General features: G+C 39.5%; 1 protein-coding gene across 8 annotated transcripts in view; it reads right to left on the bottom strand.

The window, feature by feature from the left end:
- Window positions 1-24,857, bottom strand: part of Tfdp2 (transcription factor Dp-2) — a 112,637-nt gene that overhangs the window by 22,822 nt on the left and 64,958 nt on the right. For 7 of the 8 annotated variants that reach the window (XM_038322733.1, XM_038322728.1, XM_038322729.1 and 4 more), the window contains 5 exons: window positions 13,120-13,241; window positions 10,276-10,323; window positions 5,563-5,725; window positions 3,256-3,402; window positions 1,180-1,248 (listed from right to left, as the gene is read on the bottom strand). In XM_038322733.1, the coding sequence (XP_038178661.1) occupies window positions 1,180-1,248; window positions 3,256-3,402; window positions 5,563-5,725; window positions 10,276-10,323; window positions 13,120-13,241 (549 nt within the window). The remainder of the gene's footprint in view (window positions 1-1,179; window positions 1,249-3,255; window positions 3,403-5,562; window positions 5,726-10,275; window positions 10,324-13,119; window positions 13,242-24,857) is intronic. The other variant, XM_038322727.1, reaches the window with a different exon arrangement.

The following is a 24,857-nucleotide window of genomic DNA, read 5'->3' as shown; positions in this document are numbered from 1 at the left end:
CTTACCTAGCTCTATAACCCCATCATCACCTGAGTTCTCTTTCCTTCAAAGCCCGCATATCCCTGGCTGACCATGATGGCACAAACCTTTAACCCCAACATTTAGTAAACAGAGGCAGGCGGATCTTTGTGAGTCTGAGGTCAGTCTGGTCTACAAAGCGAGTTCTAGGATAGCCAAAGCTGTTAAACAGAGAAACCCTGTCTTGAAAGAACAAAACAAAGCCCCCATATATCCCAACGAGTCTGCCCTGGTTTCCCCGGAACCCAACCCGTCATATCTTAGAGAAACTCAAGAAGTTTAACCTCATCACACTTCAAGGACAAAACTGAGGATTATGTCTCTCTTACACTCTTATGAACACTTTCCCAATAGCCAAAGCAATAATTGGAGGGCAGGATGGCTTCTGTGCAACAAGAACTTGAAACCAGCTCCCCAATTTAAACACTGATGGGTCCTGGAACTACCCTCTCCAGGATCCCAAATACCACTCCAACTTGAGGAGCCCCAGGTAACTTTGTAAGATGGTACACCCTGAACTTCCTAGTGGATATAGAAACCTGGCATTTCATGTTGTCCCTTTCTCCAGGTCTCTAGTCACAGAAAGCAGCCATTTGTTTTTCCATAGACAAATTGGGCTAGCTCCTGAGATGTATTCTAGCTATCGATGAGGAGCCTTCTTTTCCAATACTCCTTTCTCATTTTGCCTTCCCATTGGGGCAGAAATAGTCTCTCAGCATGAAGTGGGACTTGTCCTGTTTCTGACAGAAAAATCTCTATCTGCCTCTGGTGGAAGACAATGTAGACCTTTTAGTACAGACTGGATGGCCACAACTGCTTCACCAGTCCTGACAGACTTAAAAAGATCCCTTTAGGGACAAAACAAGTAGCAAAACTCCTTGACGGTCTAACCTCTAGGTAAGGATGAACACCCAAAAAGAGTTGCTGTATTCAAGGTGGGCACCTGGGAGTTAGAGATGGGGGTAAATGTGACAGCCGGGCCACCTGAAAGGCTAAGCATTCAAGATCAATGACCTATGATGGGTGTGACTGTATTGGTATTCTTCCAGATACTACCTGATAGCACTACAACTATAAAACACACTGGCTTTGGAAGTAAATGAAAAGAGAAACACCATATAGGCAACGAAGGTAGTGAAAAAAAACATGCCAGATCTTTACCTGAAGGAGAAGTTCTTGTAGCTGGGCCCGCTTCTGCTTTATCCGTTCTATCCGCCTCTGCTTCTCTATCTTTAAAACATGATATAAAAAGCAACAAACAAATCCTTAAGTCATTTTACAAAATTTACTTTTATTTTATGAGTGTTTTACCTCCACGTATGTCATGTTAATCTGATGTCTGCTATTTTTGGAGGCCAGAAGGTGGCACTGGATCCCCTGGAGTTAGATGGTTCTGAGCCACCATGTGGGTGTCAGGAACTGAACCTTGCTCCTCTACAAGTGCAGCAAGTGTTCTTAGCTACCAAGCCATCTCTCCAGCCCCCAAACAAATCTTTAAAATGAAGTTATACTTTCATCCATTGTTGTATTTTGAGATAGGGTCTCCCTATGTATCCCAGGCTAGGCTCAAGACCCAAGTTCCCCTTGAGTCTACCTCCCAAGTGCTACATATATTGCTGTATGACATCACATCCAGTTTGCTTTCTTCTTTGACACATCATGTAAAACACCTTTCTTGTCTGATCCAAAAAATTATTTCCCGTTTGCTTCTGATCTACTCTGGTCTACACTATGAGTTCCTTTCCATAGTTATACCAACCATCACACCAGCTTTAATACTTAAGACTCACATGGACATCTGTGTGATACTGCTGTGAGAATAAAACCTAAGCCCCCATCTGCAAGTACGCCCACATCCAACCAGGCTAAGCTACACCTGACTCTTTTGCTAGCATGCCTCTCTGATCACACTGTCACTCCTTGACTCAGATTATGCCTAATCTTTCCTTTTCTGTATCATATCCTTCCCCTTATACCAGGTATTTTTTTATTTAAAAATTTTTTTGAGACATACTGTTGCTATATATCCCAGACATTACAGGATCTTGTGGTTATCCTGCCTCTCTATCTTCCAAGTGCTGGGATTAGAGGTACACACTGTTGGACTCAGGACTTTATATATCTATATCTATATATATAGATATATATAGGTATATATAGATATAGATAGATATAGATATATTGATATTTATTGAGCTCTACATTTTTCTCTGCTCCACTCCCTGCCTCTCCCCTCCCTCTACTCAGGAAGAAGAAAAAGGAAGAAATTTCAACTGTAGCATATAAAAACACTATTGAAGAATGTGGCTTTTTTTTCTGTCATTCACAAGAACAATAATAGTATTTTTTTTATTTCTAGGTGGGGGTTGAGTGCAAAAGTACTGAGTAAAATCTGAAATCAACTATAATTATCTCCAAGAGCCACTGTTCACCTCAGTTCATATTATTCATGGTCTTAACAGTAAAATTATAACAAACCAATTAGAAATAGTGTCAGAAACATACTCATTTAGGGAAATGTTTCTATAGTGCCTAAAGTTAACCAAGTTAAAAATATTTTAACATTGTTCCAAAATTAGTGAAGGCCACATTAAAATGCTGTCACTTACTGACGGTAGAGTCAAAGATAAATTTAACTTCCATAGTTATACTTAGGATATTGGATAAGAAACATACCACCAGCTTGAGCTATTGTTTGGAAGCACAGATTGACCTTGCAACAAAATAACTAATCAGGTAAATTAGATCTATGATGACCTACCAAAAATTTATTGGCAGGTACTTTAAATTAGAAGAAAATAAAGATCTTATCTAAGAAACAACACATATGAAATCCATTCATTTAATTTTACAATTGTTGTTGTTGTTTTGTGTCGGATTTTTGTTGTAGGTCTGCTTTGAGACAGGGTATGTACTCATGCTAGCCTTGAATTCTGTGGTGGAGATGACCTTGATCCTTGCTTGATCTTCTCCCTACTTCCAAGAGCTGAGGCTACAGGGATGCACCATCATCACCTTCATGCCCAGAACACTCACTGACATTTTGTTGCTCAGTTTCATGATTTGTAAAATAAACTGCAAATTACATCTCCAAAACTGTTCCAATTCAACATTCTCCACAGAATCTTAAAGTAATGATGCAAGAACTAGGAATATTTTAGTATTGCATGACTATATTTCTATATATGTAGAATAAACAAACAATAAATCTACTATCCGACAGTTCTTCCTACTCACCTCCAGGTTTTGACATTCCTGAGCAGAATTGGTAGGCAAGCCAATCCACTTGATTTCTTTTTTTTCCTTTGAAATTATGTTCATTGCCATTAGCACATTTAAAGCATCATAAACTCTTCGTCTAATGTTCTTCTGATCATAAGCCTGCTAAAAATATCTTTATTAAGTGATAATTTTAAGAGTTATCTTTCACATGCTGCTGCTGTTGATGACACTATTTCCCAACTGCTGAAAAAATTCAATGTCCAACGAAAATGTCTTCAGAATTCAATATGTAACAAAGACACTTTAAACATTTTTATTCATTTATTTATTTTTACATTTTTACGTGTGTGTGTGTTAGAAGACACAAATTCTTGCCATAGTGTCCAGGTGGAGTTCAGAGACCCACTTGTAGAAGTCCAATCTCTTCTTCCACCAAGAGAATTCTATCTGACTCAGTTCATCAGGCTTGGCAGCAAAGTGCCTTTGTTCTTGAGCTATCTTACCAGCTCTGAGGACACTCTTTGTTTCCTTACTTTCTAGTAGTTCTGAGGATTGATCCCAAGACCTCATATGTGCTAAGCAAGGGCTCTCATGGGGTTCCCCATCTCTAACTCTGAAAACACTTTAACACAGAATCACCAGAAACAAACATGCTACCACCAGACTGACACTGAAAAATACTAAGGTGGGAGAAAGATTTTTTTAAAATGGAACCTTGGAAATGTAGAAAATATAAATTATATGGCCAAATCTCAGCTATATAGAAACAATTATGGAATCCAGAATATATAAAAATTGAAATCCATGACAAATGTATATATAGAGGGGCAAAGTATTAAAAGCGCCTGCATTATTTATTAGGAAGAATTTCATACTTATGGATCCTCATCACCCACGTAAGAGTCAAGTGCAGTAGACATGCATCTGTAACTACAGTACAAGGGTGGTGAAGACATGGGGATCCTGGGTGCTTACTGGCCTCCCAGTTAGTCAATCACTAAGCTTCAAATTCAGTGAGAAACCCAGGCTCCAGGTGAGTATGCCAGGAATGTACCATACATCTTTAATACCAGCACTTGGGAGTCAGAAGCAAATGGTCCCCCGTGAGTTCCAAGCCAGAGATGTAAACTGAGACCCTGTCTATACATACATACATACATACATACATACATACATACATACATACATACATAAGGTGGTGAGTGACAGATGCTCGATGTTAACCTGGCATCTGCACATTCATGCATATTAGCCTCGACACACACGCATACAATACAGATAACATACATATATGCACATGCATATCAAAGATAATGTCTATGTAAAATTGTGATGCTTACAGTGTGGTTCATGGAATAGTGCTGACTAGTTGTTTTCAGTCTATAATAAGAACAGGAACTTGTCCCAAAATATATCTATACTCTTAGCATACTAATTGGTTCAAGTAACCTTTTCCTTTCTTTTGGTAATAAGAATTTTATTGAATAACTACATTTATATTGATTGTATAATGAGGTTTTTAATCTTATTGTAGATAGGAACTTCTGCTTTTGGAGCTTTTTATTTGTTGGTTTTTGAAGACAAGATTTCTCTGTGTAACCCTGGCTTTCCTGGAACTCACTCTGTAGACCAGGCTAGCCTCTACTCAGAAATCTGTCTGCCTCTGCCTGATGACAGGAAGTTTTTAAGACAAAACTGAATCAATTAAATTTCATGATAATAAAGGATAGTGGGGAACACTGAATCCATCTAAATATAAAATGAATTCTAAATCAATATAAAATTTAAATTATGCAACTGAATTTTATTTTATTTTTTTGGACATGGGGGGGGCTCACTATGTAGCCCAGGTTAGCCTTTTACTTACTATATACTGCAAGTTGGCTTCAAAATTGTTGATTTTCTCCTGCTTCAATCTCCCAAGTGCAAGGCTCCAAAATTATTGGGGGGCTAACAACATGCACCAGCGGGGGTGAAGCATTTCCCAGATAAGCATGATGACCTGAGTTCAGTCTAGAGCCAGGTGAAGGTAAGGAGGGAACTGACTCAACAGTGTTCTCTGACTTGGCATAAATGTTAAGGCATGCATGTGCCCACACACATCATACATGCAAACATTAAATATTAAAAATATTCAAAATACATCTGTTCAAATAAAAGAGTATTTCTAAAACAAACCAAAAATTTACAATAGAAATTACCTTAACATGAAATAGGAAGCACTCAATTGAACGATTCCCTAGCTTCCTCAGAGCTATCGTTCAGACTCATAGTTAACTGAATCATGTACTAGAGTCCGTATGAAATTCATGATTCACTTACCGAATCGGCTGCCAGATGGTTATTTGAATTGGTAAACTCAGATACCAGTTCATCAGCAACTTCATTGTATGATGTTGTGCCTTTCCGCTGAACTTTCTCACACACTTTCATTGAAAAATGTCTCAATCCTTTCCCATTTTTATCACCCTTTTTGCTTCGTTTACTAGAAAAGAAAAAAATTCACGAAAAATTCATATTCCATTATAATTAAAGGACTTCCTCTACAAAACAATGCAAAAAATAAAACCAGAAGACAATCATTTAGTTTCCATGTTTTAGTTTCAAATGAAGAAAATTTAAATTGAATCGAGGGAATGTTTTCAAATTAATTTTTATCTTAAAAGCTCAACAGAGTGCTTTTCTATGTCATCCATTTAGTAAGCAAGTACTGAAAAATTACTGTCATATGTCAGTCACTTTGAGACACTAGAAATAAATTTGTGAAAAGTTACAACAATTCTACCTTTTAGAGATAATGTCTTAATTAATATTTATCTTTTCTTTGACATTAAAACAATCACTGTCAGTTCTTAGCCATTAAGATTTGAGGGGTCAGTTTAGTTCAAATAATATGTGGGCATCAAATATATGTAAGAACTGTTTTAGGGACCAGAAGTATAAAAATTTAGGTGAAATTCTTTTCCTCAATAAGTCTTAGAACATGAGGATGAAACACATTCACAACATGGACAATTCCAAAGGTAAAAGTGTCAGGCCACAGTTACTCAGCAACGTCCTGTGGAAAGATGGACAGTTATTTTAACCTATAGGAAGATGGCTTGCAGGGACAGTCATAAGCAGTGAGTAAAGGTCAAAGGAAGGAAATGAGGCACTTAAGTCAGGAGAAGCAGCAACGAATACAGGATGGCAAAAACAGCAGGGGGTCCCCAATACAGACCTCAAGGTGAGCAATGACAAACATGGGAAAACCAGACTTACACACAAAGCAAACAAATTTTGACTTCATCTCATTATATTTATTAGCAAAATCTGACTCATTAATAAATTATTTACATGTTCCATGTTATGTACCAAAAAAACAAAAAAAAAAAAAAGACTAGACACGCTCTTTTCAGAAGAATGAGACAAGAAGATGATATCTACTTTCTTCCCCCACATTCCTGTGATGGTTATCACCTTGACTATATCCTTGACTATATCTAGAAACAACTAAAACCCAAGCTGCTAGGTTTCTTTCTTTAATTTTTATTTCTTGAAACAGGGTCTCACTGTGTATCTCTGGCTAGCATGAAACTCACTACATACACAAGGCTAGCTTCAAATTTCCTTAATCAGACTGAAGCAAGAAGATCTACCTTAAATCTCAGCTACATATTCTGGTGACACCCCAGATTTAAAAATAAAAAAAAAAAAAGATGGAAGAAAGAAACTGCTTTTTGCTTGCTTGCCCTTGCTCTCACCGGTAAGCTCACTTATCTTGTTGCTGAGGTATTCCTTTAACAGTACTAGAATTCAACTCCTTCAGGATTTCAAACATACACCAAAGGCCAAAAACAGCTCTTCAGGAATCCTCCAGAATTCCAGAACCAGATGCTGGTGACATTAAGTGAATGCTGAGACATTAAGCCTAACGCACTACTGAATAACTATCAACTTCTTGGCTTTTTCCATTATGACACAGCCATTGTTGGAATACCCAGACCACACTCTGTAAGCCAGTCTAAATTGCCTTTTAGTGGTGTTAGTGTGTGTGTCCCATTCTATTAGTTCTGTTCCTTTAGAGAACCCTGACTAATACAATTAGGGAAGAATCATAAATGCATCCTCAGAGTACAGGCCCTGAAGTACTGAAATGCAATGAAATTTCTAACTGATTTGAGTTGCACAGTGAGATACTGATGTAGGCAAAAATTACTGTGTTAAAGTTGAAAGTGAATTTTATGGGGAAAGAAAAACCAGCTAAGAAGCTATTGCAATAGCTGAGGTGATGACCTGAAGCTGGGTCAATGGTAGAAAACATGAACAGACAGAACTGCTAAGGCTAGAATCAGTAGAACTAAGCATCTGATTGATATGGAAAGAAAGGAACAGAAAAACAGAAAATCTGAATTGAGTGTTTAAATAGTAGTAGGTACACTCTAAGGGGCTACTGAGATGTTTCAACAGGTAAAGGTGCTTGCTTCCAAGTCTAATGACCCAAGGTGGACCTGGAACTCATACAATGGAAGGAAAGAACTGATTCCATTAAGTTGTTCTCTGACCTTCATATGCATTCAGTGGCAGACACATGTACACCAACACTGATAAATACACAATAAATACATGTGATTTTTAAAATGTTAGGTAGTGTGGGAAGTCCTTCTATCTATGTGTTGCTTTTATCTGTTTTGGCTAGTGACTTAGCAGAACAGGGCAAGGGAGGAATTCTAAGCAGATAGAGGAAGACAGAGTAGGTGGAGTCAGGGAGAAGCCATGTAACAGTCCCATTGGAACCTGCCAAAAATTTGTTGGTAGGCCATGACCTTGTGGTGATGCACAGATTAATGGAGATGGGTTAGTTTAGTATATAAAAGCAAGCTAAAAATATGCTTAAGCTATTGGCCAAACAGTATTGTAAACAATATATTTTCTGAGTGATTATTTTGGAGCCGAGCAGCCATGAATGAACTAACAACATCCCGCCAATAGGGGCTAGAGAGATACCCCAGCAGTTAAAAACACATACTACTCTAATAGAGGACCAGAGTTTGGTTTCCAGCATCCACATCAGGCAGTTTACAACCACCTTTAACTCTAGCTCCAGGAGATTCAATGCCTTCTCTGCCCTCCAAGGGTACCTGTATGTATGTATGTATGTATGTATGTATGTATGTATGTATGTATGTATGTATGTCTCACTCATACAACACACACATTCTATCAAGTAATCTTAAAACAAAAACCTCTTTAACTGCCAAGCATGGTGATGCAATCCTATAATGCTAGTACTTGGAAGGCTCAAAAAAGAAAAACAAAAAACACAAACGAAATCAACAACAAAATGTAACTTCCACCAAAATTAATTTCACTAAGTAGGAAATGTGTGTGTGGCTAAAGAGTTGGCTCAGCAGTTAAGAGCCCTTGCTGCTCTCTTGCAAAGGACCTGGCTTAGTCTCCAACATCTACATGGTGGCTCACATGCATTTGTAGCTCCAACACTAGGAGATCTGATGTCTTCTTGCCTCCTTGGACATTGAATGCATGTGGTACATACATGCAGGCAAAATACTCATGTATAAAAATAAATAAATCTAAGATTTTAATAAGTTTTTGTGGATACACACACACATTCCTATTCAACACATACTTAGAACACTAGTAAGTCAGGATTTACCTATGTTGGTTTTACATAAATGAATGTGATAGGGGCTGGAGAGATGGCTCAGAGGTTAAGAGCATTGCCGGCTCTTCCAAAGGTCCTGAGTTCAATTCCCAGCAACCACATGGTGGCTCACAAACATTTTTAATGGGGTCTGGTGCCCTCTTCTGGCGTGCAGGCATACACACAGACAGAATATTGTATACATAATAAATAAATAAATATTAAAAAAAGAAAAAGAAATAACTGTGATAATTTATATTGCCATCGGCAGCCCAGGAGCATTCTAGGTGCTTCATATCCTTATAAAAGTCAATAGTGTCTTTTTCCTAATGGCTAGTGAGTAGATATAAAGTAGTACTGTTCACTTGCTTTGTTCATTAACTATATTTGTTGGTGGAATAAGAGATTCTATTACTTTGGTTTTTTTTTTTTTTGTTTGTTTTTTTTTTTTTTCAGTTGAAAACAGGGTCTCACATTAGCCCATGTAGGCTTATAATTTCCTATGTAGTGGAGGATGTTGTTAAAAAACCATTACCAAGGCTTTATTAACAGAACAATTATCATATTATAAAAGTCAATGGACTCTGAAATGACAACTATATTTTAATATAGTGTAACACTAATATGAAACCTAGTATAATGGCTTGCATGATTTTTTGAACTTAGCCTAAGTTCAAAAATAAGATGGCTCTAAACCAATAGATCCTTTCTTTCTTCCCCTAGTGCTGGTCATAGAACATAGGACTAATAATGAATGTTACATAAGTGCTCTTCCACTCATAGTCTTTAATGCCAGACTATCAGTGACTAGAAAGATATTTATACTTGTTGAGAGAGACCACAGTAATTCTGTTATACAAAAGAAGAACCACTATACTAATATTCTAAGAAAAGATGATCTCATACCCTAAAAAGTGTCTAAAAAAAAAAGTGTTTACTATGATCTAGAACTATTTAAGAAAAAAAAAAAAAACAACCCAACAATTGTTGAAAAGTTTGGGCTTGTTAGGAAACTATGGAGTATTTACTTTGGAAGAACATTTTCGTTCCGAAAAGGAGGGAGGGGCCTAAATGTCATGGGATATCTATGCAAATAAGTGAATGGGAGGCTGGGCAGTGGTGTTGACGCCTTTAACTCTAGCTTTAAGGAGGCAGAGACAGGCGGATCTCTGTGAGTTGAGGCCAGCCTGTTGTACAGAGCGAGTTCCAGAACAGGTTCCAAAGCTATAGAGAAACAATGTCTCAAAACTCCCTCCCCCTACCCGCAAAAAAGTGAATTAGAAAGCTCAGTGCAGAATGAAATAATGGCAGAAACTGAGTGAAGTCAAAAGTTATACAAAGAAGCCCCGCTTTTCATTGCAGAATATGAAACAAAAGGCACTTATACTCACCTTTCTGAAAAATCAGAGTCTATAAATTCTCTAGCCCGTTTTCTATCACTAAAAAGACAAAAAGATAGCTTAGGGATAGCACATAACACAACTCTATTTCTTAAATAACTCATTATAGGTTGACTCATTCTACTCTGAATATACACAGGAGAAAACTTAATTTTCACCATGGGATAAAGACAGGAAAATATAGTAATTCTTACGTTGGAATAAGCTCAATGAATACTTGGGTAGGAAAACAGTACAAATCAATTTTTACAAAACTCTTGTTTATATGGATATGTCTGTCAATCTGTATATGGCAAAACTTGACAGGGCTCTTACTTCATTAACTTACTTATCCTTGAAGCAAAGGTCATTCTTAATAAAGAATTACTGTTGGTTTGCATAAACACACACAGGGTAGAACCCAAGTAGTATGTTACTAGATGTGTAACACTTCAAGTACTAAAACTTCAAAAATGATAAAATAAAGTTTAGAATATTATTTTAATATTTTTCTTTCTTCCTTTTAATTTTTATGGATGGTATCAGATGTCTGGGAGCTGGAATTCTGAGCCACCTGATGTGAATGCTGGGAACCAAATTCTGTTCCTTTGTAAGAACAAGTATTCTTACCCACTGAGTCTTGTCTCTAGTCACTCCAGTTCTTTCTTGCATGCTTATGTACCCATTCCCCACCCCATGAGACAAGGTTTTACTATGTCACCCAGACTGGCCTTTAACTCTCTCAATGGTCTGGGATTACATTAATGCACCACCACTCCTGTCTTCATTGCCTCTTCCAGAAGACAGGGTGCTGAAGTAACAGAGAAAAAAGCATTTTATAAACAAAGGTAAACATAAAGGGCTTGACACTAATGGGGGTTAAGTGGTAACATAGAAGGAATATCTATTTCACTGCCGAATATTTATTTAAAAAAAAAATCAAGGGAAGTTTTAATGAAATGTTAATATATTTGTCCTATTTTCCTAGTTTCTTTCCTGATTTTTAAGGGAAAAATCATGAGTAAAGCCAATACAACGTAATTCTTTTAAATGTGAAAAATTATAAAGTTAATTTTTTTTTTTTTTGGTTTTTCGAGACAGGGTTTCCCTGTAGTTTCTAGAGCCTGTCCTGGAACTAGCTCTTGTAGACCAGGCTGGCCTTGAACTCAGAGATCCGCCTGCCTCTGCCTCCCGAGTGCTGGGATTAAAGGCGTGAGCCACCACCGCCCGGCTATAAAGATAATTTTTATATTTCCAAAGTATCTAAGTATTATGATTGTAAAAAGTAGTCCTATTTGAAAGTTTTAAAAAGTCAGAAGATCTAGTGATAATTTGTTAAATCGTTTTTCTCAGCTTAAATAATGGTTGTACTAAGGGCTGGAGAGATGACTCAGCAGTTAAGAGCACTGGCTGCTCTTCCAGAGAACCCAGCACCCACATGGCAGGTCACAACTGCCTGTAACTCCAGTTTCAGGGGATCCAACACCTTCACACAGACATTTATTCAGGCTAAACATGAAAGCAAATGAAGTTAAAGTGGAAAAACTATAAAAAATATGGTTGTACTCACTGACATGGTGGTACTGTGTATGGAGGCAAGCCTGGACTACACACGGAGCTCAATCATAAGTGGTGATTTTAAAACAATATATTAGTTTTAAAGATCTAAACTAACTGGGTATGGTGGCAAATAACTGTAACTTCAGCATTTAAGAGGCTGAGGCAGAAGGATCACTGAGAGTTCAAGACTAGTCAGGGTTATATATCAAGTATTAGGCTAGCCAAGGTTATATCCCAAGACTCAGTCTCAAACAACAGTAAAACCCAAACTCACAGCAGCCTGTAACAAGCACTCAGAAGGTGGACATAATCGGATCAGGAGTCAGGATGATCATTTAGCTGACTTGGTGAGCTGGAGACCATCCTAAATTATATGAGACCCAATCTCAAACACCCCCAAACCAAAATAAATAATGCCGATTAACAAAACAATAAGAGACCTCAAGGGCTGATGAGATGACTTAGTGTATAAAACACTTGCCATGCAAGCCCAACACCAGACCCCAGCACACATATATAAGTTAGGACTATGGGGTAACCTGCCTGTAATCCTGGCAGGCACTCAGAGGTGATTGAGGTAAACTGGCTAGATAGACTAGCCAAATCAGCAAGATCTGGATTCAACAAGAGACCTCCCTCAGCAAATAAAATGTAGTGATGAAGGTAGACACCTGTTGTTAACCTCTTGCCTCTATATGTATTCATTCATATACATGTATGCTCACAAATACATATGCCCACAAAAATGTAAATCTCCCTCTCCCTCCCTCCCCCCCCCCCCCCCCCCACAATTTGGAAAACAAAAGTTCTGGAGAGACACTGTTGTGGTTAAGAGCATCTACTGCTCTATCAGAGAACCAGGCTTTCTTGTTTTACTGCATTGACCTTGGGTGGATTACAACCACCTACAACTCTAGCTCCAGGGAAACAATGCCCTTTTCAGAATTAAACAGGCACCTGCATGCACTCATGATCACATATCCCACCCCTTTATATAAACATATATACATAATTAACAATAATATTTGGGTTGGCAAGATGTCTTAGTGTGTTAGAGGCACCTGCTGGAAAGCCTGACAAACTGAGCTGGATCTCTAGGACTCTCACGGGGGGGGGGGGGGGGGGGGAAGAACTGACTCCCAAAGCTTTCCCTTTAATTTCCACACAGGCTACATGACAAGCATGTGTGCACACATTTGTAAAATAATAAATGTAAAAAGGGGAGGTAGGAAGGCAAGGACAAGACAGCAAGACAGTAAGAGGAGACTTAGAAACAGTCATTTCTGACCCTCTTACCTGGGAACCCAGCCAGCAGCCTCAGCTATGTGTGTCTGAGTGACCATTGCTGGTGCAGGGGGATATGGACTCCCAATCAGAACACTTCCCGAATTGGTAATTCTCTGTGGTGTGCTTATAATCTGTAGAATTGGTAACAAGAAAGTAAAATTAAGTATTCATACCTTTAAACCCAGAACTAGAGAGGCAGAGGCAGGCGGACCTTTATGAGCTTGAGGCCAGCCTGGTCTACATAGTGAACTCCAAGACAGCCAGGGCTACATAGTGAGACATTATCTCAAACAAGTATTTTTAAACAAAAATGTTTAAATTATTACTTTAAAAAATGAAAGGGGTTGCTGAAGATGGTTCAAGCAGTTAAGAGCACTGGCTGCTCTTACAAAGGACCTGGGTTTGATTTCCAACATCCACATGACAGCTTATAATTATCCATTATTCCAGTTCCAGGGGACCCAATACCTTCTTCTGGCCTCTACAAACATCAGGCACACACACAGTGCATAGACACATTTCAGATAAAAGACACATATATAAATAGATGGCTGGATGGCTGGCTGGCTGGCTGGCTGGATGGATGAGACAGACAGACAGACAGACAGACAGACAGACAGACAGACAGACAGACAAGTAGGTTTTTTGCTGGCTAATGCCCAGTGCTGTCTAAACAATCATCTAAACTATTAGTAGTATCTTTGATTTATTTAGACCCTAGCATTTTTAAAACATCAGTATCCTGATTGTGGCACGATGCAACAATGTAGATTCAAGTAGGTGAACAACAATTTGGAATGATCAAACTGGCAACTAACAATATCTTACCATCAGAAAAATAAAAAGCAGCCAGGCGGTGGTGGAGCACGCCTTTAATCCCAGCACTCGGGAGGCAGAGGCAGGCAGATCTCTGTGAGTTCGAGACCAGCCTGAGCTACAAGGGCTAGCTCTAGGATAGGCAATAAAGCTGCAGAGAAACCCTGTCTTGGAAAAAAAAAAAAAAAAAAGAAAGAAAAATAAAAAGCTTTTGTCCTAAGTGATAAGCCTATAATCCTAGTACTTTGGGAGCTGGAGAGATGGCTCCTTGGTTAAGAGTGCCTTCTGCAAACAATAACCAGGCTACAATCCACAGCCCCAGAGAAACCAAGTAACAAGGAGGACCCTAAGATGGACACATGGGTCACCCTGGGAAAGGGAAATAGATGAGATCTCCTGGGCAAACTGGAGGTGAAGATGAGTAGAGGGGAGAGGGTGGGGAGTGGGGAACATGAGGGATTGGAAGGGTTGAGTTGGGGAGGTACAGAGAAGGTGAGTGATGAAAGATGTACCTTGATAGAGGGGGCCATCTTGGGGTAAAGGAGAAATCTAATGCAGGTAAACTCCCAGAAATTTTAAAAAATAACTCTGCTAAAACTTGTAGCAATAGTGGAGAGGGTGCCTAAACTGGCCTTCTCCTGTAATCAGATTGGTGACTACCTTAATTGTTATCATGGAATCTTCATCAAGTAACTGGCAGAAGCAGATGCAGAGATCCACAGCCAAGCACTGTGTCAAGCTCCAGGAGCTCAGCTGAAGAGAGTGAGGGATCATATGAGCAAGGTGTGGTAGGGGACAGGGGTCGAGAGGGAGACACAAGATCACGATGGGAAACCACAGACAGCTGACCCTGACATCGCGGAAGCTCATGGACTCTAGGGCAACAGCTAGGGAACCTGCCTGAGACTGACTAGGCCCTCTGTATCTGGATGACAATTTGTTTATAGGGCCCCTGATAGTAAGACAAGGACCTGTGTATCACTGGCTCGTGACCTGGCTTTTTGGAACCCATTCTTCTATGGTGGGATACTTTGTTCTGCCTTGAAGCAGGGGAAGGAGCTTGGTCCTGCCTCAGTTTATATGCCAGGCTTTGTTGACTTCCAAGGGAGGCCCTTCCCTTTCTGAATGGAGACAGAGGAGGAGTGGACAGGGATGGCGGTGTAGAAGGAAGGGAACAGGAAGAGAGGAGGGATGTAAAATAAATTAAACATTTTAATAAACAAAGAGAGCTCGCTGTGCGACTCTGAGGCCTGAGCGCGAATCCACGGACAGCACCACAGCCTGGGCGCCGGCTCCACAGGAGTCGGGGATAGAAAGACTGTCAGGGTTACTAGCTCCAGTCCAGCCAAAACATGCAAACCCTAAGTTCAGGGAGAAACCCCCTCCTCCTATGAATACGCAAAAAGAATGAAGGAAGCCAACTAATGCATGTTTCTGGCCTTCAAGCGCACATGTGTAACACATACACAAATCTTCAACCCTAGCACTTGGGAGGCAGAGGTAGGATGGACTTAGAAAGTTTGAGGCAAACAAGGGTTTCCAAATGAGACACTGTCTTAAAAGCAAAAAAAAAAAAAAAAAAAAAAAAACCCAAAACACCCAACCATTACCCCAGAGAAAAAGGGAAACAAAAGCTTTATTTGAAATTAAATACAGAAACTGTAATAAAACCTGATTTATGTGACCCAGGACGGTGGTGAGTCTGAACCCAATATACATCCCAAACCACTAAACAATCTGATTGTTCCAGGATGTATTAAATTCCCCAAAAAAGCCACACCTACATTCTCTAGGTGGATTTGGACTTCAGAATCTCAGGATAGTGGACAGTTAGAATTTGCAGATAGAGAGCCAAACGATATTGGACTCTTCAGTCTCTCTAACGTTCACTTACCATCAACTCTGTATCTGGCTGAACATACCTTTTGAAATCTATCAACTTAACAGACCACTAGCTTTCATTAAGCCAAAAGCTAAGCATATTATCAAATAGCATCTGAGACCTTCAGCTGTTTTTCTAGTTCTGTTGTAACCTGCCTACCTGATGGCCCCAGGAATGAATGGATTGACTGATGACTATCTTCGTTCTGTGACTACAAAACTCCATGTAATCACATCCACAGGGAACATGTCACTTGGAACAACTGCAGGGTCTATACAATGCTAAGGGACACTCAGAAAAAGCTGCAAGTGGTTGCTCAAGTTTGTAATTCCAGCTCTTGATAGACAGAGACACAGATCTCTGAAGATGAGGCCAGCTGGTCCACAGACTGAGTTCTAGGTCAGTCAGGGCAATACAATGAGACCCCATCTCACAAAACGCAAACACTAACACAAAGGAGATAGTTTTATTATATCATACACCAAAATGTTTCTAGGAAGGATATTATAAGGTACCATAAAATCAGTCACCAACCATTCAGGCTGTACAAAAACACAAAGCAACTAGCAAACATTCAGAAGTACCAACGGCCTTTAGCTTAGAAACCAATATGGGTTAAACAATGGCCTTCAACAGAAGAAAAACTGCAGGCTTTACAACAGCTGGTACAGGAGCAACTAGATGCTCACTGTATTTAAGAATCAACCAGCCCTTGATTTCTCTTGTATTTGTTGTTAAAAAGAAATCTTGCTCTTTATATAATCAAACACCACAACCTGCAAATAAGTCACCCAAAAGGTACTCAAAGGAATGAAATCTGGCAGATGGATGTGTTCTACTTTGCAGAATTTGAAAAATTAAAATATGTACACCACATCATTAAAACCTATTCAGGGGGCTGGAGAGATGGCTCAGAGGTTAAGGGCACTGCCTGCTCTTCCAAAGGTCCTGAGTTCAATTCCCAGCAACCACATGGTGGCTCACAACCATCTGTAATGAGGTCCAGTGCCCTCTTCTGGCCTGAGGGCATACACACAGACAAAATATTGTATAAATAATAAATAAATAATTTAAAAAATAAAATAAAACCTATTCAGATTTTCAATGGGCAACTTCTTTAAGTTTGTAAAAGAATGATTTGGTAATCACTCATTTACTAGAAGTTATGGCCATCATAGGTATAGCTGCAAAATAAATACAGACAATGGTTCAGCATATGTCTCAAAGAAAATAAAAGTTTTTACTTATTATAATATAAAGCATGTTACAGTTATACCAAACAATCCTACAGGTCAGGCAGTTATAATGAAAGTCAGGAGATGTGCTGTTAGGGAAAGAGGTTTTGCTCTTGTTCCCACAGGAGAAGAAAAGCTTTAAAAACCATAAAAATAAAGATTCAGCTTTAAAAAGAAAAACCTCTTTAGAAAGAGAAATGACAGCTCAGCCACAGAGGTGACAATCCTACAGGTGGTAAGAAAATAGCGTAAAGGTTGGGGCAGGGTTCTTCTCTTTGTAGGAAAATACCCATCTTCAAAAAGTCAAGAGACCTTGGACATCTAGATGCCTAAAGAAGATAGCTATTGCAGCTGGAGACCTCGAAAGGGGGCTGGAGAGATGGCTCAGAGGTTAAGAGCATTGCCTGCTCTTCCAAAAGTCCTGAGTTCAATTCCCGGCAACCACATGGTGGCTCACAACCATCTGCAATGGGGTCTGGTGCCCTCTTCTGGCCTGCGGTCATACACACAGACAGAATACTGCATACACAATAAATGAATGAATGAATGAATGAATGAATGAATGAATGAATGAATATTTTTTAAAAAGAAGATAGCTATCTAGAAAAAAAATCACCAAGCAAAGAGAAATCTGACTTATGATACCCATATCCTCTGCAGGATAAAATTCTACTACCTAAACATACATATCTCCCTACTTCTCAGTATAATAATAGTCGCAACTCATTTAAAAATCAAAATTGGCTTTGGAGTTGGACAGTGGCTATCCTTCTCTAAATCCATGCATGCTGTTAAAACAAAACTCCAGAGTTCCTGTCTCATATCAGGAGCCACCTGGTATGGGACAGAAGAAAGAAAAAAAAACGTAGGAAAAATTTTACTTCTCCCCATACCTATTTTTATCTCTATAGTAACTTTTGTTGAAAATATGTCTATATGAATGTTTGAGTTTTCCACAATTAACAATATATTTTCCTGCAATAATCTTTGAAGTTTCCAGGAAGAAGATGGCCCCCACAACAATGATTCCACTTGGTGGATATGATGTCATGATGCTGATGGTACCACTTGAAGATCAGTTTTGGGTTACAAACTGCTCAAGATGTTTCCAACTTGGCTACATGACATGGTACACCTTCTTATAATGTTCTGGCCAGAACTTCAAGTAAGAAGTTCAGAAAAACCCAACCAACTACTCAGAAACTATCTTGCTTGATTGCATTTCCTGTTTACTCATACAATATTATTTCCCTTCTCAGGTCTTTGGTAGGGTTGAAGACTAGATAATCATAGTTACTTTCTTCTCATGACTTAGGCAAGCCATTTCTAATATAAGAGTCGAGACTCCTTAGCATAGGATAACTACTGAAACATTTGGCATGTTTCTTGCTTGATGATGTTCATGCTGACATTGTAATTCTAGCTTTTATGCTTGATATTTGTTCTTATCGTTTATTTTTGTATTAGGCTTAGAATTCTCTTATTTAGACAGAAGGGGGAGGTGCTGTGGGAACTCCTTCAGCCAAAATCCTTTAAGATGTTGGCCCACTTTAGGCATGGTCTAATGTACTATAAATACAGGACATAAAGCTTGGGGGGTGGGGTGGAGGTGATTGGCTGCTTGCTGGATTTAGTTCCAGTTCCCTGTGCAAGCAGAGGACTGTGGATCACTAATCTTTCTGTGAGTGTACCCCCCTAATAAATAAACCTTCATTATACTTCATTCTGGGCTAGTGTGGAACTCTTGTACGGCAATACAAGGTGAAATAGTACTAGCTGTCCTGTCCTGGAACTATACAGACCAGTCTGGCCTCACACTCACAGATATTCACCTGCCCAAGCCTCTGGAGTGCTGGGATTGAAAGCATTCACCACCACATCCAGCCAAAATGCATATTCTTTTAAACAAGGATAATAACAATGATCATTACTGAACAAAATAAATGCTGTGTATGGTGGCACACACATTCAATCCCAACACTAGAGGCAGAGACAGGCAGATCTCTGTGAGGGTCAAGGCTAGCTTGGGCTACATCGTGAGACCCTGTCTAAAAACCAAACCAAAACTAAACAGACAGACATGGATGTGAAACACCTGCAGTGCCAGTTGCACAGAAGGCTGAGGCAGGAGAACTGTTCAGGAGTTCTAGCAAGTCTGGGTAACATAGTAATAGTCCATCTCAAACCAAGCTAAAACAAAATAAACAACAACAAAACCAAAAACAAAGTAAAACTTAGTCTATTTCCAAATGCAAAAAAATAAGTTATATGTGGATGATGAATCAAAGTATATATGTATTTGGTTTTTCAAGACAGGATTTCTCTGTGTAACAATCTTGGCTGTCCTGGAACTAACTTTGTAGACCAGGCTAGCCTTGAAGGCACAGAGATGTACCTGACTCTGCCTCCCAAGTACTGGGATTAAAGGCATGTGCCATCGTGGTCCAGCTAAGTAAAGCATATTTTATATCCCTGAACAATAAAATTTTAAAATTCCAAATTTAAGTGAGTTGAAAAACAAACCTCTAGGTCGACAAGGAGGCCATGTTGGGTAAAGGTTGCTTGCCACCAAGCCTAATGACCTAAGAACCTACATGGTAGAAGGAAAGAAATGACTTTGGGAATTCTCTGATCTCCAAATATACACACTGTGACTCACGTGGACAGATATGTATACATACGAAAATAAGTGCAAATGTACTTCTAACATTCAGCTAAGAGAAGGAAAAGGCATTTAAATCTTAGAATCAACTATTTCTCAGACCTTAACCTCAAATATCTTTAATCATATCTATTATTTCTAGGACAACTGAATAGTTAGACTAGGAAAATCAATAGTAACTAAACACTCTTACAAAGAAGACTTGTTGGGGCTGGAGAGATGGCTCAGTGGGGCTGGAGAGAAGGCTCAGTGGTTAAGAGATTGCCTGCTCTTCCAAAGGTCCTGAGTTCAATTCCCAGCAACCACATGGTGGCTCAACCATCTTTAATGAGGTCTGGTACCCTCTTCTGACCTTCAGGCATACATACAGACAGAACATTGTATACATAATAAATAAATATAAATAAAAAAATAAGACTGGAGCCGGGCGGTGGTGGCACACGCCTTTAATCCCAACACTTGGGAGGCAGAGGCAGACGGATCTCTGTGAGTTCGAGGCCACCCTGGTCTACAAGAGCTAGTTCCAGGACAGGCTCCAAAGCCACAGAGAAACTCTGTCTCGAAAAAAAAAAAAAAAAAAAAGAAAAAAGAAAAAAAATAAGACTGGTTGCCCTCAAAAACATATCTAAAGTACTACTGCCATCTACAGTTAAAAAAGCAGAGAGCGTATTTATTCTGAAAAAGAACGTTCACAATTAAGTATTATATTCAACTAAAATGACATTTTTGCTTTCACTAAGCATGTAGTTTCTTTTCCTTTCTTGTTTGTTTGTTTGTTTTTAGAGACAGGATTTCTCTGCGTAGCTTTGGAGTTTGTCCTAGAACTCACTTTGTAGACTAGGCTGACCTCAAATTCACAGAGATCCACCTACCACTGCCTCCCAAGTGCTGGGATTAAAAGAGTATGTCACCATCACCCAGCATGTGACATGTAGCTTTTATTCCTCTCAAGTAAGACAGCCATGAGTCATCATATACATGTATATACACATGAATGTTAAGATATACATGATTTATATGTTAAACTGTGAGGAAAGGTCAAGTCTCCTAACTAAGGCAAGTTAGTTAAAACTGCTAAGTTAGTTTCCCAGGTTTGAGGGATGGTTAGCAGTTACTTGATGCTCTTTTAGAAGACCAGAATTAGGTTCTCAACACCCATGTCAGTATCTGTAACTTCAGCTCCAGGGTCCAAAGACCTCTTCTAGCCTCCACCTGCCGGCACCCCCCACATGTGGGGCGCACATTCACATTGACACATATATACACAAAGACAAACAAAAATATAAATTAGTTTTCACAACCAATGAAAATTCTTTTCACCAGTCCTGTGTGCGCGCGCGTGTGTGTGTGTGTGAAAGAGAGAGAGATGTTTACATTTTTGTGGGCATATGTATTTGTCAGCATACATGTATATGAATGAATACAGAGACAGGTAGAGAAATGATAGACAGATAGAGCCCCTGCATGCCATAGCACATATGAGGAGAGCAGAAGACAGTTTTCAGATATTGGGTCTCTCCTTCCACCATGTAAGTAAGCACCAGGGATGGATCTTAGACCACAAGTTGACGGCATGTGCCTCTACCTTCTAGGCAGACTTGATAGTCCCATCTGAAATCTCTACCTTCAGTTAAGCTTCAGCTTCCAAGAGATCAAAAGGGAAGGGCAGAAACTAGCGCCCCCCCCTCTCTTCCTGGCTTTTCAAGACAGGGTTTCTCTGAAGCTTTGGAGCCTCTAAACTGCCCAGTTTAGAAACTACCTTTTAAGAAACTGATGAATCTGCCAGGTGGTGATGGTACACGCCTTTAATTCCAGCACTTGTGAGACAGAGGCAGGAGAATCTCTGTCAGTTCGAAGCCAGCCTGGTCTATAAAACAAGTTCCGGGACTGGCTCCATAGCCACTGAGAAACCCTGTCTCGAAAAATCAAAAAGAGAAAAAAAAAAAAAAAAAAGAAGTGACTGATGAACCCAGGAAGTATAGAGGGAAGAGAAACTATAATCAAGATTTATTATGTAAAGGAAAAAAATATTTTCAATAAAAGGAAAAAATAAGTTAAAAAAGAAAATGATAAGTTAATAATCTAGTCAAAAATTCTCTAACAACAAAAAAAACTTTTAAAAAAATACTGAATGAGGAACAGAGGTGAAAAACGGTTGTTTTTAATTTTAGGTTCCTTTCCCCACCCCAGTTCTGGGGACTAAACCCAGGACTAGTACACGTGAGGTAAGTATTCTGTCACTGCTCTATACCCCTAGACTAAACAATGCTTAAAAGTGACAAGAAGAGCTGGCAAATGGCTGTGGTTCAGCAGGAAAAGGCGCTTTCTCCCAAACCTGATGACCAGAATTCAATCCCTGGAACCCAGATGGTAGAAGGCTAGAACAGACTCCTGCAAAGTACTCTCACCTATACATGTGCATGTGAGTGTGCACACACACACTCACACACACAAATAAGCAAATAGATGCAGGAAAAAAAAGACAATAACCAACCAGGTATTTGGAACATGTCTTTAATCCCAAGTGAATCTCTTAAGTTTGAGGGAAGTCTGGTCTAGAGATGAAGACTACATAATAAGACCCTGTCTCAAAAAATAAAATTTGTATACTTATTTCATTTCCTTATTTAATGTTTATGGGTGTTTTGCTTGCATATATGGCTGTGTACCACTTGTATTCCAGGTGCCCGTGGAAGCCAAAAGAGGGCTTCAGATCCCCTGGAACTGGAATTATAGATGGTTGAGCACTGCCATGCAGATGCTAGGAACTGAACTCTGTTCCTCTGGAGGCGCAGCCAGTGCTCTTAACCACTGAGCCATTACTCAAGCACTCTGATTCAAATAAATTAAATAATTAAAATTTAAAAAGGTGACAAAGACATCAAAGAAAACAGAAGAAGCCTGTAACACCAGCACTAGGGAGAGTAAGCCAAGAGGATTCCAAGTTCAAGGCCAGCTTTGGCTACTTAGGAAGGAAGAAAAAAGAATGAAACACTCTGGCTATGACAGCAGGCAGGCTGTAGGGAATCAACAAGCCAGCAGACGACTAGACACCTTTATGGTAACAGGCAGTTAGCTGCACTTCTTTTTTGTTTGTTTGGTTTGAATTTTTTCCAATTTTTCAAGACAGTGTGTAAAAAAGTCCTAGCTGTCTGGAACTCACACTTTGTAGACCAGGCCGGCCTCAAACTCAGAGAGATCCGCCTGCCTCTGCCTCCCAAGAGCTGGGATTAAATGTGTGCGACACTAGCACCTGGTTGCACTTCTTATGTTAAGTGGACACAAAAACTGGTAGCCACGGACAACTGTTAAGACCAGTGACCATCAAGGGACCATCCATGAACCTTTAGAATACCTTATTGTAATGTTAGCACATATAAGATCTCTGCCCAGGAGAAAAGCTGTAACACGAATGCAGGCTCATTTTGAGGAATATGCAAAACAGTACACGTACACTAAATTTTAGGGCTCCTCAAAAGCCATACAAATTCAATTCCTGAAAAAAAATTTCCTGGAAAAAGCATGAATATTTCAATTTCAACATAAAATTAAACATCTATCTCTGTGCCTGCTTACTCTGCCCTCGAGAGGGTCAATTCTGTATCTTTTCGTGACTATTCTATTTGTGGGGCAGTTCTACTGCATTGCTTTTCCACAATAAACCCACTCTTCTTTCACCTCAAAACTAACCTTCAATCTGCAAGAAGCCATTTAGCCAAAAAAAACACCAAAACAAAACAAACAAAAACAGTTCCAGAAAATGAGAAGTCTGACATCAAAGCACCAGAATAGTCAAAATCTGATAAAGGCTGGATCCCTGCTTATTGATGCTTCGTCCTTTTGAGACAGAAAGATGTGGAGTGTTTTTTGTGAGGCAGCCAGATGTATACTGACAATTCTGGAGGCCACTGATGTGGGATTCCCCATGTATGCTGTGATTACTATTAATGAATAAAGAAAGCTGGCTTGAGCCTACAGCAAGGCAGAATTTAGCTTGGGGGGGGGGGGTGGACCTAAACTGAATGCAGGGAGAGAGATGGCAGAGTCAGGGAGCTGCTGCTGGAGATAGATGCACTGAAACTTTACTGGTAGGCTACGACCACGTGGTGATACACAGATTACTAGAAATGGGTTAAATTAAGATACTAGTGTTAGCCAATAAAAAGCTAGAACTAATGGGCCAAGCAGTGTTTTAAATAATATAGTTTCTGTGTGATTATTTTGGGGCTGAGCTGCCGGGAACTAACAAGCCTGCTCCTTGTAACACCCCACTGTAACACCTGGCACCATCTTTGAAAGCCCCTCCCCTGGGAGTTGCCTTGGTCCAGACTCCACCTACAGGAAGCCCGCCAAATGCTGACCCCTCCCAGGGAGGGTCAGGACCACCCCCACAGGCTATTTAGGCTGAGACCTAAAAAAGGAACACGTGGTCTCAGGTTTTGCTCCCATCATCCAGGGAGCACTGCATTAAACATGGGTATCTTAATTCGGTCAAATTTGGTCTGGTTGGAATTATTTGCAGGCTCCTCTTAAGAAATATACCTAACACCCACCTACTGTTTCCCTGGTAACACTACCAAGGAAATCTCTCAAGATTTAAAATACCATACAAAAAAGTAGAGATGTCAAGGCCCATTACAGGAAAACTCTGATTTTTTGGTCAAAACAAAACAAAACAACAACAAAAAACTAGAATCTAACTTCTATTCCACTCTGGATGAAAAAAAAATTCTGCCCAAATCATTACATACTGTTGTCCTCGATCTTAAGGGTTAACCAAACTATGGTCTAGAGAGACGGATCCACTGCTCTGTCAGAGGACCCAGGTTTAAATCCCAACACCCACATGGCAGCTCACAACTGTCTGTAACTCTAGTTCTAGGGTTTCTGATTACTGCTTCTTGCCTCTATGGGTACTGTACACACAGGTAGTACACAGACATATATGTAGGCAAACACCTATACACATAAAAAAGATAACATAATTTTAAAAACAGCATTAATCCAACTGGACTTGCCAGTCATCTGGCTAGGAGACCATTCCTTAGAAAAGCTGATTAACCTGAAGATACATGCTTAGAACATGAAAGAATAATTATTTTCTTTCTTTTTTTCTTCTCCTTTTTCTGTTTTTTTGTCTTTCAAGACACTG

This window comes from Arvicola amphibius, chromosome 3 (assembly GCF_903992535.2).
Source record: "Arvicola amphibius chromosome 3, mArvAmp1.2, whole genome shotgun sequence".
NCBI classification, from domain to species: domain Eukaryota; kingdom Metazoa; phylum Chordata; class Mammalia; order Rodentia; family Cricetidae; genus Arvicola; species Arvicola amphibius.
The sequence above is the reverse complement of the archived record's forward strand: the minus strand, read 5'-3'. Positions and strand labels throughout refer to the sequence as shown.